This window comes from Umbelopsis ramanniana, assembly GCF_025399195.1.
Source record: "Umbelopsis ramanniana AG unplaced genomic scaffold K450scaffold_29, whole genome shotgun sequence".
In the NCBI taxonomy this organism is placed as follows: domain Eukaryota; kingdom Fungi; phylum Mucoromycota; class Umbelopsidomycetes; order Umbelopsidales; family Umbelopsidaceae; genus Umbelopsis; species Umbelopsis ramanniana.
In genome coordinates, this window is record NW_026252115.1 from 39512 (window position 1) to 53462 (window position 13951).

Here is a 13951-nt window from a genome sequence, read left to right on the forward strand (position 1 = left end):
ACGCACGCGCGATTTCAAGATGACGACGAGTGCACAAAGATTGCCAAAAAGCAATGGGATTCAAAAAATAAACAGTAGTGTATCGTGTTAATGGATACCCATGTATGAGGCACTTGTACGTATAGGCTGGACTTTACCTCCAGACATTCTTTCAGGTTGGATTTTAGCTTGCGGTATTGATATTCGGTGATGGTACCCTCCTCAGGCGAAGATGGAGGATCTTGCGAAGACGGCAGGTCAGCGGTGCCAATGAGAGGCGAAGACGGTGGATTAGATTGAGGAGTCATTCAGCGCATTGAAGGTTGAATCAACAAGCGGAGTGCGGTGGGGAAGAGGCAGTTCTTTAACCACGAAACGCCCAAGGAAGGAAAATAAAAATAAAAATTCCCAAGTCCACCTTCACGACGTTTTCTCTCCTTTTCACTTTGCATTTCAGCGAATCTGCCTTTGCAGATAGCAGGTGATTTGAAAGGAAGAAAGCCACGCGTTTTAGTTCCAGCATGTGCAATTACCCATTTGCACCGTGCATGGCCAAAGTGGCATTCACTTGGCTGGCTCCATTGTTGACGGAGGCAGCTGTGGGAGTGTGTACCTGAATGGCGCTAGAGTAATGTTCATTATGAAAAAAAACAACCATGTTCAGGGCCCTAGATTTCAGAGATTTGATCCATAGCTGGCAGTATTCTTGGTTGTACACTTTTTGTTTTCTTTCAAATAAAACGGTTGCAAATCCTCTTGTTGTCTAAAATCGCCCGTTGTTGTTATCCGCTGGGTCAAAAATCTATATTTTTCCTCGGTATCCATTTTTCCTTCGGACTCGCTTGTTCTTTTGACAATAAAAAGTGGCCATGTCAAGGCGACGAATAGCTCTGATCGTCGGATCGGTTGTAGCTCTCATATACATTCTCACATTCATACCATCATCTCCTTCATCAACCGAGCCCTCCCAAGTTGACAGTCAAAATGAGGCCATGCGTCACGCTAACGAAATCATACCACCCAAGATGCCTGCTCCAGTCCCTGTACCTGCCCAAAAAGTCATAAAGAAGGATCCTATCCCTATCGTAGGAACTCCTGACTTGAACAAAGCTATCGAAGTCGGGGAAGATGAAAAGTTTCTTGCATATCTCCCCCACTCCGGCTTTCACAATCAGCGTATTGAATTAGAAAATGCATTTTTATTGGCAAACTATTTGAACCGTACACTACTCCTCCCACCTGTCTATCTGTGGTCACTTGCCATGCCCTGGCTTCGGTTCGACAAATGCTACGAACGACTTCTTCTACAGTCCAAGCGTGGTCTTGGCCATTGCAAGAATATACCTTCCTCCTTCCCTTCTCCACCCGAATGCCTCAATTATGAAACTTGGACTTCGGTTCCTTGGAGTTTCTTTTACACCATGAGCGGCTTTGAACAACATGCTCGCTTTTATCAACGTTACGATCTAAGCCTGGAGTGGATGTACGAGAACCTTCACATCAAATCAAAAGACATTCACTTTGAAAAGGATATTACGCCTTTCGACTTCAGAGTGTACGATGATCCCGACTCAAAAACGCCAGTGGGTCGGTTCAAGAATCGAATCGATGTTACTACTTTTCAAGCCATTCCTGAAAAAGTTCTTCACTTTGGTTCCGTATTTGGAAGTTACCGCATCCTGGCCCAAACAGAGGAACATGCCGAACTCCATCGGTCGCTACGGAATAACATGATCTTCCGAAATGAATATCTCCTTCGCGCTACTGACTATGTGGTTTCCAAGATTGGTGGCGTGAAAGGCTTTGCTGGTTTGCATATTCGTATTGGCGACGGTTTATTTGCTCGCAAGAAAACCATCACCATTGACGACATGTACCACGAGTTAGTAAACCAATTCACCGATTTGACAAAGGAAGAAGTAGAAAAACTCGATTACACTCATATGGACGATCGTCTGGAAGATGAAGAGTATGAGGTCAAGAGGTACAGATGGCAAGGCAAAAAGCCCGACACGCCAGCTGAACAGGAACCTGTGGTGGTACAGCACCCTCCCGATGAAGAACTCCAGCGCACACTACAGCAAATCGTCCCTATTAAAATGGATTGCGCCAAACATCAAGGCAAAACGGCAGGCTTTCTCACACCCATCTTTTTAGCAACCGATGCCCCCAAGCCCAGACAGAATCCTCTGTTCCGAAAACTTTTCGATACCTTTCCATGCGTATTTGTATTGGACGACTTTAAGGATGCCCTGGATGAATTGGTGCGACTGCAAGTGGTAGAAGATGGCGTTCATCTAGCCAGTTATCTGGTACCGATGGTCGATGCCATGATTGCGGCGCACGGACATACCTTCCTAGGCACCAAAGATTCCACCTTCAGCTCGTACATCGAACGCTACTTGCACCCCGTTTACATTGGAGAAGAGGTCAAGTTGATGGGAGTGGGACGCAAAGGAGCACAAACCTGAATTGGGATTAAGAGGCGTAGACATATTGTCCATTTATAGTGCTTTTAATCATTATGAAGTTCGAAGAAGGACCTCTTCTTTATGACAAATTCCATTCTGTACAGCCAACATAATACAAGAAATTTGACTTTCAGAGTTTATTTTGGGTTGAACTGGTCACGGATGTGATGATCATCGACTGCTCGTTCGGCCCTTCATTTCCCCCTGGCCGGACAATGTGCCACCTTGTTGTTTGAATCGGGGGGAGTTAGAACTGGATGGTAAATGGCCTACCATGAGGCGGAATTGAACGATGATGGAGTCAACCATGAGCCTTTGTCATAGACCTGATCCAAACCTAGGTTCATTTGCGTAGGAATGAATTCTTTAATTGAAATTGTGCCGCAGCACGATCGTCAGGGAACAGACGATCTGGAAAAGGAAATGCTACTACGATCGCGGAGGGTCGGGTTTAAAAAAAAAAAACCTGTCCAAAGGAGCCTTGAATTTTTTTGTGTTTTTGATCGATTCTTTCTTCTACAAACCTCTTTGCTGTGACCATCTTCCAGCATGGACATCCGCAATCTCAAGCGGCGGCGTCGTTCAAAAGCACCTGCAGGTCAGGCGGCTCCTGATAACAACCTGATCCCTCTGCCGAACTTACAAATGTCGGCTTTCCAACCCTTTGCCACTCAGCATCATCCACCACCTCGACATGTCTTGAGCCAATTCTTAAAATGCGCAGTGTGTCAAACCACATTGAACGGCCCCATCACTCTGTCTTGTGGGAATTCGGTGTGTACCAGGTGCATGCCTCCTTACAAGGATTTAGCCTTTGTCTGTCCGGTAGCAAGCTGTGCACGGCCGTCCCATGTTCTCCTACGAAAAGCCAAAATCGATGTGACGCTGATCAAGTTATTGGATTTCACCCACGAGCAGCCACCCCCACCTGGCCCGGAAGAAATATATAATATGCAACTTCGAAAGCGAATCGAAGACACTTTAGAATGCCCAATCTGTGCCTGTTTGTTCCTTGATCCAGTCACCACCCCATGCGGTCATACAATGTGCCAACGTTGTTTATTACGCACTCGAGATAATTCAGAATTATGTCCAACCTGTCGCACTCGTCTTCCTGCGTATGCACTGCTGCAGACGCTAGCCATTAGTGCGACATTGTACCAAATCCTTATGCACCTTTATCATGATGAATACCATCGAAATGCCCACGACGTCGCTAGAGAATCCAATGATGATACCCAATTACCCCTCTTTGTACATAACTCCATCACCTTTCCCACATTACCTTGTGCTATTCATATTTACGAACCCCGATACATGACTATGTTAAGACGATGTTTATTACAGCCCCAGCGACGGTTCGGAATTTGCTTTGTTCGAAGCCCAAATCAAGATAGCCAAGCTCCTTGTCTACCCATGGGCACTATGCTTGAAATTCAGAATGTGGCCAATCTTGACGATGAGCGAGCCATTGTCGAAACCATTGGCGCTTATCGGTTCAAAGTGGTGTCTACCGATCTCAAAGATGGGTACTATGTTGCTCGATGGGAACAAATCAATGATCTAAGCCCTGAAGAGCAAAGCTACCAAGAACGTATGGAGATCATGACAGCTACGGCACGGAAATTCAAAGCTAAAAATAAAGCCAAATCGAATGCATCCATACCTGCACCAGGCAGCGGGCCTGCATTTGGTCCAGCTATGCTGAGCTTGGGTACCATGATTGTCACACAAGGTCAAGCATGGGCATCGAGATCGCAAGGGTCCTCTTCTGCACAGCAACCGCTGGTCGATGACATGACCGAACTTGAAATGCAAAGTACCGAGGACATCATTCATGCTATTCAACAATTTATTGACTCTTTTCGAATTGCCAACTCTTCTTGGATGCAACAGCATACCGCTCGGTTTGGCCCTGCTCCTGATTCTCCCAATGCATTTATCTGGTGGGCCGCTATGACCATCCCTCTCGGTGAGCAAGAAAAATATAGACTCCTTCAAGTCAACACCACTCGAGAACGGGCCAAACTACTTATGACTTGGATCAACGCGCTTAAACAAAAGTGGTGGTTTCCATCTTCATGATGTTTAGCTAGCGCATGGCTTCCACATCTTTGCCGATGTGGTTTGTATAAATTGACTTGTAGCCTCTATTCCCTCTTTTTTTTTTTCGCTTACGGCATTCTTTAGACACAACTGTAATCTAGTGTACTTTATTTTCCTGACATCTGCTCTATATAAACAATAAAGTGAAAAGAGCGAGCTTGTGCGATGATCGGTGGGAGATCGCTCTGCAATCATATGATGACTTGGGTGATAAGTGATCCATGATTGGACGAGATAAGATTGGCTCCACTAGGTCCCGCAATGCGCCGACAAGCGGAGGGCAATGTGAGAACGGAAATGAAGGCGTTGTGCTGTAAAGGAGTGGAGGGTGGGCTAAGGAAGCATGCAAGAACGATGGCCAGATGTAGTTTACCTGGCTCCGAATAAGAGGTTTCATAGAAATTTAGGGCCCTGCTCAGCGCAAAGGAGTGTCACAACGGTATCTCCAGAGCGAATATACCTTTTTGGAAAAGTGGTCCGATTTTTCTTCATAAATATAGCCAGCACGGTACATAAAGCCTCACACTCTCTTCTTGCCTGGTTTTCTTTCGATATTTTCCTTGCTTTGAAGCATAGAGCCGTCCGTGGTTGGCATCATGGACTATTTTCCTATCCTACAACTCACCCCTGACGAACCCATAGAAATCAACTACTATGGCCAAGAAGAGTGTGGTCATTATGGCTATTTCGACACCACCCAAGACGATCTATTGGAGATCATGCCTCTAACGCCTGATATTACGTCGGTCACGGACAATAATCAATTACATTGCGAAATTAGACTATTTTTTGAAGAGATTGGCGTCCTCTCGGAAGAGCCAGAGCCTATTGATCCAAATCGAGACTACGAAAAAGAATTCGAGCTAGAGCAGGAAGCATTACAGGCTAAGCGTAAAACTCGACAACGACGCAATGCAAACCAAGCAAGTCTGAATTCACTGCCTTCTCTAGCACCGTCTGAAGTCACCTCGGCTGCAAGTTCAGCAGAGCCCAGAAAGTGGTGGCCTCAGCCGCATGATATGATCTATAGGCGGACATGCCATATGCACGAGATCACACACGATATGAAGGATAACACCACTGGTCCTTTACCTGGAGATCTCATTGAGCATGCCAGTGCTTACCTTTATGAACAGACCTACCGCTGAACGGCCGTCCGTGTATATATAATCATTTTTGCTTCTGCTTGTTAAAAATAATCCCCATCCCCTCGTTTGATACAGCACTTCCTTTGCTTCTTCCTAACACCATACCCCACTCCGTATAATAGTATCTGTAATTGTATTCATTAAAACCAAAAAAGAGGAATAGATTCCATCCGAGTAAACCACATGCCCGTAGAAATAACAAGGCAACAACATTGAAAGTGTGTTTAGAAAAGACATGCATTGGTAAGCACAAGGAGTCAGTCTCGGCCCAAACAATGACACCGAGCTCTAACAATGCGCCAAAGTAGCACATCCCTAACAGAAGAAAATGTTGGCGTCACTGTGGGCATTCAAACAGAAAAGTAGGGTTAGCATTGGGATGACTGCAGCAGCAGGGTTATCCTGATTCTGTCTGAGTCTTTGGCCCAAGTCACGTGCTTCACTCTGACCGACCTGAATGCTTCAGTCACCCATAAAACGTCGATCCTTTCATCTCTACTCCTACCATGTCGGTCGCTAGACGTGAACGCAAATACGGTGCTGATTCAGATCGAACGAAAAGAGTTCCTTCTCAACCTGTGCAGGCATGGTAAGTGCTCTCGATGTCGTCCGAACCAGGTTGAAACACAACTCTAAAGCTGGAATGAATGGACAGGGAAAGGAAATGGACGGAATCAGCGCGAGGAGAGCAGTTTCAGATCTGCAAGTGGGTCAAGTGTAGGTGATTTTATTGTGTTGGCACAATGCCATACGCGTGTTTGTTTGGCTGTTTTCTCGTTTGCTCACGTTTGCCTTAACACCCGTTGTGTTTTCATCGATCCTTCAGCTGAAAAGGAAATAGTGTTTGAAGACGACGAAGACGAAGAGGAGGAGATGGACACAGAAAAGGTAAAAGATCGGAGGGTATTCTGGTAACGAGCCTTGACATGGGCTAATACGAACTCCATGGCCATAGGAAACCACCACCGCTGGTGAAATGGAAACCTCCAGTGCGGTTACACCTGAAGTTTCCAAAACCGAACCTGAACACACCCATGAGTCTGAGAAAGCGGAATTGCCCTCATCGACGGGTCTTCTCAATAGTACTGTAGATAAGAAATTGGCAGAGATGGAAGAAGAGGAAACTACACATACACCCAAGCTGGACGATGTCTCAGATCACGAGCCTGAACCTGGCAATGGAGCCGACGTTGAAGAAAAAGATAATCCCGCTGCCTACCCTGCTTCCAACCCTCATATCCAAGCACGCTTAGAAGAAACCGATTCACTGGATACCACGCCACAAGAAACTCAGGATGAAGAGATGGGGGATGCCTCAGGTTTGGAAACATCTTATCCAAGCAATACCGCTACACCCGAGTACACCAGTTTCCGAGCCGACCGCGCTCGTGAAGTGCTTGACTCTGCTGTATCTGAAGGTGCATCCATGGAACCCAGTTTGAGCCGGAGCAGTTTGAATGACGAGACCCCTGAGTCCTCTAGTACTTTTGATCAGTGAAGAGGCCATAAAATTTGAATACAAGAGACCGAAATACATATTCTTTTTTTTTTAATAAAATACACCCCATTCACGCAAAGCGTTGGTTGGCCGCTGTATTTTTGACAGAGAAGGGAACCGGAGGATGTGACGTGTTTTTGATCGGTGCTTCCAACAGTTTTTTGACAGCCAGGGCCATCAAATTATTAACTAGCATCTCACTGATCGGCTCCTATAGCGATCTCGATATCCTGGCCGATTCATCCCCGCTATCCAGTGTATTCCAGTCTCGGTATACTCTTTGAATTACTGTATCCAGAACGACGCGTGTTATAAATTTTTGATCAGCCAGCCCGAAACGACTGTTTTGCAACGCGGTCAGGTAAGCGCGTCGTCTAGCATGAACTCACACCGTGTTGAAATCAATAGCGTAATGGCCTCCCTATCCAACAGCTCAAAATGCCTCCCAAGAAACAGAAATCGGATGCGGCATTGACCAATGCCCAAGAAGAAGAGATGAGCTCTGCTCTGATTGCTCAGTTACTAGCTGAGGATGGCATGGAAAACGATACTGGAGGGTATTATGCCGAATATGGCAACGATCGAGGTGTATACGATCAATACCGCAGACACGACACAGATGATAGCTACGAAGAAGAAAGCGAAGATGACTATAGGCCCAAACCAGGAAAGCGAGGACGTGGAGGGAAACGTGGAGGTTCCAGTCGAGGAGGAGGTGGTAAGTGACTCAGCCATTGACATCAAACATGGACCCCCGTCCTTTTTTTTTTTAATGAAACTTTTTGTTGACGGGTGTAGCACCTCGAGGTAGGAAACGAAAAGCCATTCCATCTACAGCGGAGGATGAGCAGCCCGACCCAACAACTCCTGTCAAACACGAAATTAGCACCGAAGAAATTTCCATTGTCACGGGCCACCAAGATCTGGCGGAAAAGAAGGAAAAAAAGCCTAAGAAGGCATTGGCAGAAGGAATGAAAACAGGCACGTATGATGCTGACGAGGAGGCAAGATTCTTAGAAGGTCTAGAGTTATTTGGACGGGAATGGACAAAGGTATTTAGCATAGGGATAATCAAGGGATACGGTTGCTTTTGCTAATGGATGGGCACGCAGCTTGCAGCTCATATAGGGACTCGAGATCCCAATTCTCTTCGTAGCCATGCTCAAAAGCATTTTATCAAATTGTATCGCGACAATATACCTCTTCCTGACAAGGTACGTCATTTGCATGAGACTACACCATATCGATCCCATCCACTCACCCTTCCTGCGGTTAGGTAAAATTAACTGGCCTAGGCTATACACTCAGTGGAAAAGAACTGGATCCCAATTCTGCTGCAGCCAAACCATACTTGGCACGTCACTCATCAGAAAATGAGAAGCCGGCGGTCCAAGAATCGGACAATCGGGTTTCGCTATCCACAAAAGACCAAGATGAAAACAGGGTTCAGGATCTGTCAGTGGGCGTAATGGATCTGTCACCACTAGAAAACAAGCCCATCACCACTACTCCTGCTGTCACCACAGGCCCTCCTACATCGTACGTTAAAGTGTTTCATGCTTCCAAAAAGTTGCTCCCCCCCCCAGACATAGATTGACTCCTGCTCTCCTTGTTTAGAAAAAAGCAAAAAACCACCACCCCTAATCACGCACGGTTTCAAGAGGCCATCTACGATGAAGATGGCCGTACCAGCTATTCCAAGTCACGATTACGACAACCGCGTGAAAGAAGTTCTATTAGTTATTCACAACTGAATGGTGATACGTAAGACAAGCCAGTTGAATGACCGATGGTAGCACCATGAACGCTAACCATTCATTTTTGATACCATAGTGACCCACTGACAATGATCAAGTGTGAACCTTTTTGTGGCAAGCCGGCTTCTGGTGTTGCTGGGTGCCAACCTTTTGAAATGAAAATGCATTCCAATGTCCTTGTTGCCATGGATTTCCATGCTCATTTAATGACGACTGAAGTGATTGGGTTCCTTGCTGGTCAATGGAATAAGGAGACCAAACGTAAGTCTTTTTTTTTGGGGGGGAGAGATAAACAACATGGCATTTATCCCCTTTTTGTAGACATGGTCGTTCAGGCAGCTTACCCATGCCGCTCCCTAAACACTGGACAAAATGATGTGAACGTGGAAATGGACCCCACCAGTGCGATTGAAGTTCGTCAGCAAATTGAAGACCAGAATATGCAAGTGGTTGGGTGGTACCATTCACATCCAACGTTTGTACCTGACCCTAGTCTCATGGATATCGAAAATCAAAAGAGTTACCAAACACAATGGCGAGACGAGCATACGCTTGAACCTTTTGTTGGCGCCATTGTAGGCAAGTGCATACCTTTGTTAAAAGAAAAAAAAGAAAAAAAAAAGTGATGACGACAAGCCTGCGCGGAAGAAGCGTGGCCGATTTGAACTCTGAACTCCGCAGCTAAATCCATGAAACCGGTTTTCTTTTGCAGGTCCGTATGACCCTAAGCTACCTGGTTCAGTGTCGGTTATCAATTGGTTCTACTTGGATAGTGATCGAATCATTCCCAAACGACTCACCTATGACATTGAAGAAGACCACGGCATTACCGTCCAAGAAAGCGATCGTATGGTAAAAAAAAAAAGCCCTTTTGCGTTGTTCATTTGGGGGAGGGGGTTCCCTCGCTTCGCCTTCCTTCATCGGGAGAAAGGAAGAAACCTTGTGACGGGTTGCCTGTCCCCCCCCCAAAAAAAATGGGCTTGCTTGAGCCAAAATGAAAAAAAAAAAAACTAACTTGGTGTGCTGATATTTAGTTTGCTCTGCTCGATGAATACGTTCAATCTCCAGAACGAGTCCGGTTCAGTGAATTCTGGCGACAAGATGCTCAAGAAAGCAAGCTTCAAAAACTAATCAAGAGTCTGGCCAAGAGAATGCCATGGCTACAAGCAGCACTAGTTGAGGTCATGAGGCGGCAACAGCTTCCACTGGTAAATGACACCCCGCCATGGCCCATTGTGGAACCCACAGCAGAAGAAGCGCCAAGCCAGGACTCGAGCTGTGGTGTGCTGTTGGAAAGAGATAGTTCGACGGGCCAAGACATTGTACGTGAACTCTTCCTTGAGCAAGTGGAAGAAAAACTCAAGGCATGGTAATATGGGGGCATGATTTATGTTAAATAAAAGAAAGAAACCCAACCCCCCATTTTCACTCATTGACGTTTGCGTCTGAGTTGATACGAATGCTAACCTGGCCAAACTGCTGAACGTTTATGTGATGTTTATTTTGGGCCATGCCTTGGCTCCCTTGGCCCCCGAGAAGGACGATATTTATACCGCACCCAATGGTATGGAAGGGGAGGCGTCTCTGGGGAGGAAACCATTGGTATGATTTGGGTTGGGGGACAGAGTGGCGGGGACACAAAAAACAAGCCCACTTCACTGGTAGGAAAGTCAATGGAATACGTTTATCCTTAAAAGCTCATTTTAACAAAAATAGAGGAGAAACGAGAATTTCTTTCTTTCTTTCTTCCTTTTCTTTCTTCGCTTTCTTGTTTAGCAGAGTCCTCTCATGGCTCAGTTGCCTCATTCTCCTCCTCCTGCGATAGACCATCCACCCGCCAACAATGTGAAAGGTTCGATCGAAACCCTGCCTGTCCCACCCCCGCACGAGAATAAACTAAATAACATTTTTCTTCTTCTATAGTCAAAGTCTATTACACGTTTAAAGGCAATGCCACCACTTGCTTGTGTACCTTTGAAACCTCCTTCAAGAACATCAAAAGCAAAAAGCTCCTTCAGATTCCCTTGAAACGCTGTCTTCTAGCGGTATGTTCGTCATGGTAGGTTCCTCAACTTGTCGTCACTCTATGGTCGCTTCGCCTCATTCATCTCATTGCTCCGCCCGCCTGCTACTCCGCTTTGTCTTATTAAGCCCTGATATGCTATCTGGCCCTCATGAGGACTGTGCTGTGTATACCGCTTCGTTCGAAGAATCCGAACTGTCAACGAAATACAACCATTCCGTCACTTCCAATCGTGGATCTCCCGTCGATAAGGTCATTTGGGAAGGCCATGGCTTGATGTCTTGGATATTAGATGACACGTCGCAACATGAACTTTACGCCACAGGAAAAGTCGGCCCACCTTCTGGAGCTTACGAACATACCGTCGAAGTGATTCTTCAGTTACAACCCGTAGGTGGATTTTCATGCTTTTCCCTTTTTAAAACATAGCCCTAAACTTGGTGTCATGACCCACAGACTATCAAGATGTCAAAGTCGGCTTTTTACGATAATTTGTCCAGAGAATCAAAACCCTCCGTCAACTCGTCCCCTCCTTCCAATCCGCGCTTGACCGCTCCCATCCCTATTCATCCACAACACTACACTCAACGAAAACGGAGTGACGACCAAAATTTGGTTAGACGCTACTATGAACATCGGGAACAACCACCCCCTGTGTCTTTACCATCTTTGACTCAATCCCTACCACCTTACCCGTCCCATCATGACAACCATCATCCTAGTAGTCAACAGGAACAAAAGATGGCTCGGATGGAACGTAACCAACGCCTACAAAGCGAGCATTACTATGATAACCCTGAATCGCAACATCGGCGCCATCGCATTTCTCCACCTACCACCTATCAAACAAGACCTCCATCGCATCAACCGCGTGATCGATACCCTTATCCACCCTATCCACCTCAAGGGGAAGGTTCAGCGCAGTATGATAGGTTGGCTTGGAGAGACGAAGGGCCGTGGTTACGCATCACCGACTCACAACAACCACCTTATGCCAACCCATCGAAATCGAACGATATACCAGCGTACGAAGCTAGACATCCTATGCCCCCTTCTGCACCGCCGCCGCCCAGGTCACCTTCCACAGCTAGTGCTACCAGTGATAGATCATCGACTGAATATCATCATCAGCAGCATGATCAACCGCATATGGAGAATAACAATGCTATGAAACATCCTCGCTTGATACGAGCCAGTACTGCGGCACCGGCCTCAGAATCCAATTTGTACCCTTATCGATTACCTCTTGGCAAAACCATCCATCATACGCGCCGCAAGAAACGGGATACTAAGCCGCCTAACGCCAATGAACTACGAACCATTGTTGAACTGGAAAAGGATGATCATGGAGATTATAAGCTACCCGTGGAAGTCGATTCATGGACCGTCATTAGCCTTGGCAAAGTCATTTGGGATAAGCCCGCTTTTCATAATCAGCGATACATTTACCCAGTGGGCTATGTGGTCAAAAAGTAAGTACAAAATCCGCGTGGTTGGATGTCACACCCCCCCCCCCAACTGACTCATTGATAATCGTACAGATGGTACAGAAGTATGATTGACCCTCATCGTGATACACAATACATATGCTCTATTTTAGATGGAGGCAATGAGCCATTGGTAAGGAAGGATGAGATTCAAAACACAGCTTTGTCATGGGGATACTAAAAACAATTTCGTTTAGTTTCGCTTGCAAGCCGACGATAATCCAAAAGAAGTATTCCAGGGTCAGACGCCCACCAGTGTATGGACCATTGCTGTTCGCCGGTAAGTCTTAAAACAATTTTGGAGTAGAACAACACCAACAGTGCGTTGACTTGACCCCCGGCTTCTAGAGCGTTCGCCGTGCGTAATATGGAATATGGACACAATCCAGTGGGGCCGGACTTCTTTGGTCTGCGAAAAAACACCATTGCAAAAATGATCCAGGATCTACCTAATGCAGATAAATGCCGCAACTATGTTTGGCAAATGTTCGAGATAGGACGAAGTAAACAAGGGCGAGGTACCAAACGACCACAGGCCACTTTAGCGGACGATGTCATTCATCAGCACCAGTTTGAACAATCCGTTGCCCGCGGTCCTATTGGCCGCATTCGGTCGGTGAAGCTCAACACTTCCCCTGGCGATGCTAACTCGACCCTATACCCCACGCGAAGTGATACCGATATTCAACAGGAAGACGACGAAGAGGATGAGATGGATGAAGACGAATAAGACCGAATGAAAAATAAAACCAATATAACCTCAAGAATACTCACCCATGTAAGATATGTAACCAGTAAAAAAGAAAAAAAAAAATCCGCACACCCCTCGTACAATAATGACACGAAACCTTACTCATGGAATCTCACACATGGTAACGACCAAAAGTAAATAAAAAGAACTCCTCAAAAAATGATTCCATTCATCCATCCAAATCTTTGGTACCGCCTACTGCCGATGTCCTACGTGGCGGGGTTCCATACCGCTGCACTGGAGCTCTATGGTTTAAAGTACAGAATGGAGGCCAGGGCAGGTATAATGACAGGAAATTGCTTTTTCCACACTGATCGTCTGGATAGCGGTGGCCGGCACCACAGGAAAAAATAAATGGCCAATGAGCTTTCATCCCTGGCCCAATAAAGCCTTATAGATGGAGTGCAATGGTGACAGGGGGACATCATGCCAATGTCGTTGAGTTCTAGAAGAAAGTAGTAGAGATATTCCGATCATTGGGAAAAAACCGGTTTGCCCAACCAACACACACACCTGGAATGGATGGAATACATACCATACCGAACCTTACTTCGCATTTGACATAACCCCCTCCTGCCAAGCCCAAATGGAATCATTTCACCCATAAGTCTGTTTCTGCTCAGTTGCCTTGTTTGAAAAAAAAACCTTCGCCCATCCATGGCCGGCGCCAAGCCGACGTTTCCTGACATTGACTGCGAAAGAATATTCCCCCGTATTCCTGATCATGCCTT

The 13951-nt window shown here is 46.2% G+C and overlaps 6 protein-coding genes across 6 annotated transcripts; all 6 read left to right on the forward strand.

Annotated features, from left to right (window-relative positions):
- Positions 1-361: 361 nt before the first annotated feature.
- Positions 362-2472, forward strand: K450DRAFT_241938 (uncharacterized protein). Its single transcript, XM_051589172.1, has one exon. The coding sequence runs from the start codon at positions 849-851 to the stop codon at positions 2448-2450; it is 1602 nt and encodes a 533-aa protein (XP_051444403.1). The 5' UTR covers positions 362-848; the 3' UTR covers positions 2451-2472.
- A 407-nt stretch (positions 2473-2879) lies between these two features.
- On the forward strand, positions 2880-4609 carry K450DRAFT_241939 (uncharacterized protein). The gene has a single exon (XM_051589173.1). It carries the CDS (start codon positions 3000-3002, stop codon positions 4533-4535), a length of 1536 nt encoding a protein of 511 aa, XP_051444404.1. The 5' UTR covers positions 2880-2999; the 3' UTR covers positions 4536-4609.
- Positions 4610-5076: 467 nt separating this feature from the next.
- K450DRAFT_241942 (uncharacterized protein) lies at positions 5077-5715 on the forward strand. Its single transcript, XM_051589174.1, has one exon. It carries the CDS (start codon positions 5153-5155, stop codon positions 5702-5704), a length of 552 nt encoding a protein of 183 aa, XP_051444405.1. The 5' UTR covers positions 5077-5152; the 3' UTR covers positions 5705-5715.
- A 546-nt stretch (positions 5716-6261) lies between these two features.
- On the forward strand, positions 6262-7386 carry K450DRAFT_241946 (uncharacterized protein). The gene is made up of 3 exons (XM_051589175.1): positions 6262-6293; positions 6360-6592; positions 6660-7386. The coding sequence occupies exons 2-3, from the start codon at positions 6578-6580 to the stop codon at positions 7200-7202; spliced, it is 558 nt and encodes a 185-aa protein (XP_051444406.1). The 5' UTR covers positions 6262-6293; positions 6360-6577; the 3' UTR covers positions 7203-7386.
- K450DRAFT_241958 (uncharacterized protein) lies at positions 7387-10026 on the forward strand. Its single transcript, XM_051589176.1, has 9 exons — positions 7387-7563; positions 7635-7920; positions 8001-8254; positions 8315-8416; positions 8479-8741; positions 8820-8966; positions 9036-9220; positions 9281-9538; positions 9672-10026. The coding sequence occupies exons 2-9, from the start codon at positions 7641-7643 to the stop codon at positions 9971-9973; spliced, it is 1791 nt and encodes a 596-aa protein (XP_051444407.1). The 5' UTR covers positions 7387-7563; positions 7635-7640; the 3' UTR covers positions 9974-10026.
- A 421-nt stretch (positions 10027-10447) lies between these two features.
- K450DRAFT_241975 (uncharacterized protein) lies at positions 10448-13294 on the forward strand. The gene is made up of 8 exons (XM_051589177.1): positions 10448-10620; positions 10676-10811; positions 10883-11018; positions 11111-11372; positions 11439-12454; positions 12524-12602; positions 12667-12749; positions 12818-13294. The coding sequence occupies exons 2-8, from the start codon at positions 10748-10750 to the stop codon at positions 13197-13199; spliced, it is 2022 nt and encodes a 673-aa protein (XP_051444408.1). The 5' UTR covers positions 10448-10620; positions 10676-10747; the 3' UTR covers positions 13200-13294.
- The last annotated feature ends 657 nt before the right edge of the window (positions 13295-13951 follow it).

Excerpts from the sequence above, each read along its gene's own strand:
- K450DRAFT_241958 (XM_051589176.1), top strand. The coding sequence starts at position 7,641 with ATGCCTCCCAAGAAACAGAAATCGGATGCGGCATTGACCAATGCCCAA. Across the intron at positions 8,255-8,314 it reads TTGGACGGGAATGGACAAAG|CTTGCAGCTCATATAGGGAC; the intron begins GTATTTAGCATA and ends ATGGGCACGCAG. Across the intron at positions 8,417-8,478 it reads ATATACCTCTTCCTGACAAG|GTAAAATTAACTGGCCTAGG; the intron begins GTACGTCATTTG and ends TCCTGCGGTTAG.
- K450DRAFT_241939 (XM_051589173.1), top strand. The coding sequence starts at position 3,000 with ATGGACATCCGCAATCTCAAGCGGCGGCGTCGTTCAAAAGCACCTGCA.
- K450DRAFT_241975 (XM_051589177.1), top strand. The coding sequence starts at position 10,748 with ATGGCTCAGTTGCCTCATTCTCCTCCTCCTGCGATAGACCATCCACCC. Across the intron at positions 12,455-12,523 it reads GTGGGCTATGTGGTCAAAAA|ATGGTACAGAAGTATGATTG; the intron begins GTAAGTACAAAA and ends ATAATCGTACAG. Across the intron at positions 12,750-12,817 it reads TGGACCATTGCTGTTCGCCG|AGCGTTCGCCGTGCGTAATA; the intron begins GTAAGTCTTAAA and ends CCCGGCTTCTAG.
- K450DRAFT_241942 (XM_051589174.1), top strand. The coding sequence starts at position 5,153 with ATGGACTATTTTCCTATCCTACAACTCACCCCTGACGAACCCATAGAA.
- K450DRAFT_241938 (XM_051589172.1), top strand. The coding sequence starts at position 849 with ATGTCAAGGCGACGAATAGCTCTGATCGTCGGATCGGTTGTAGCTCTC.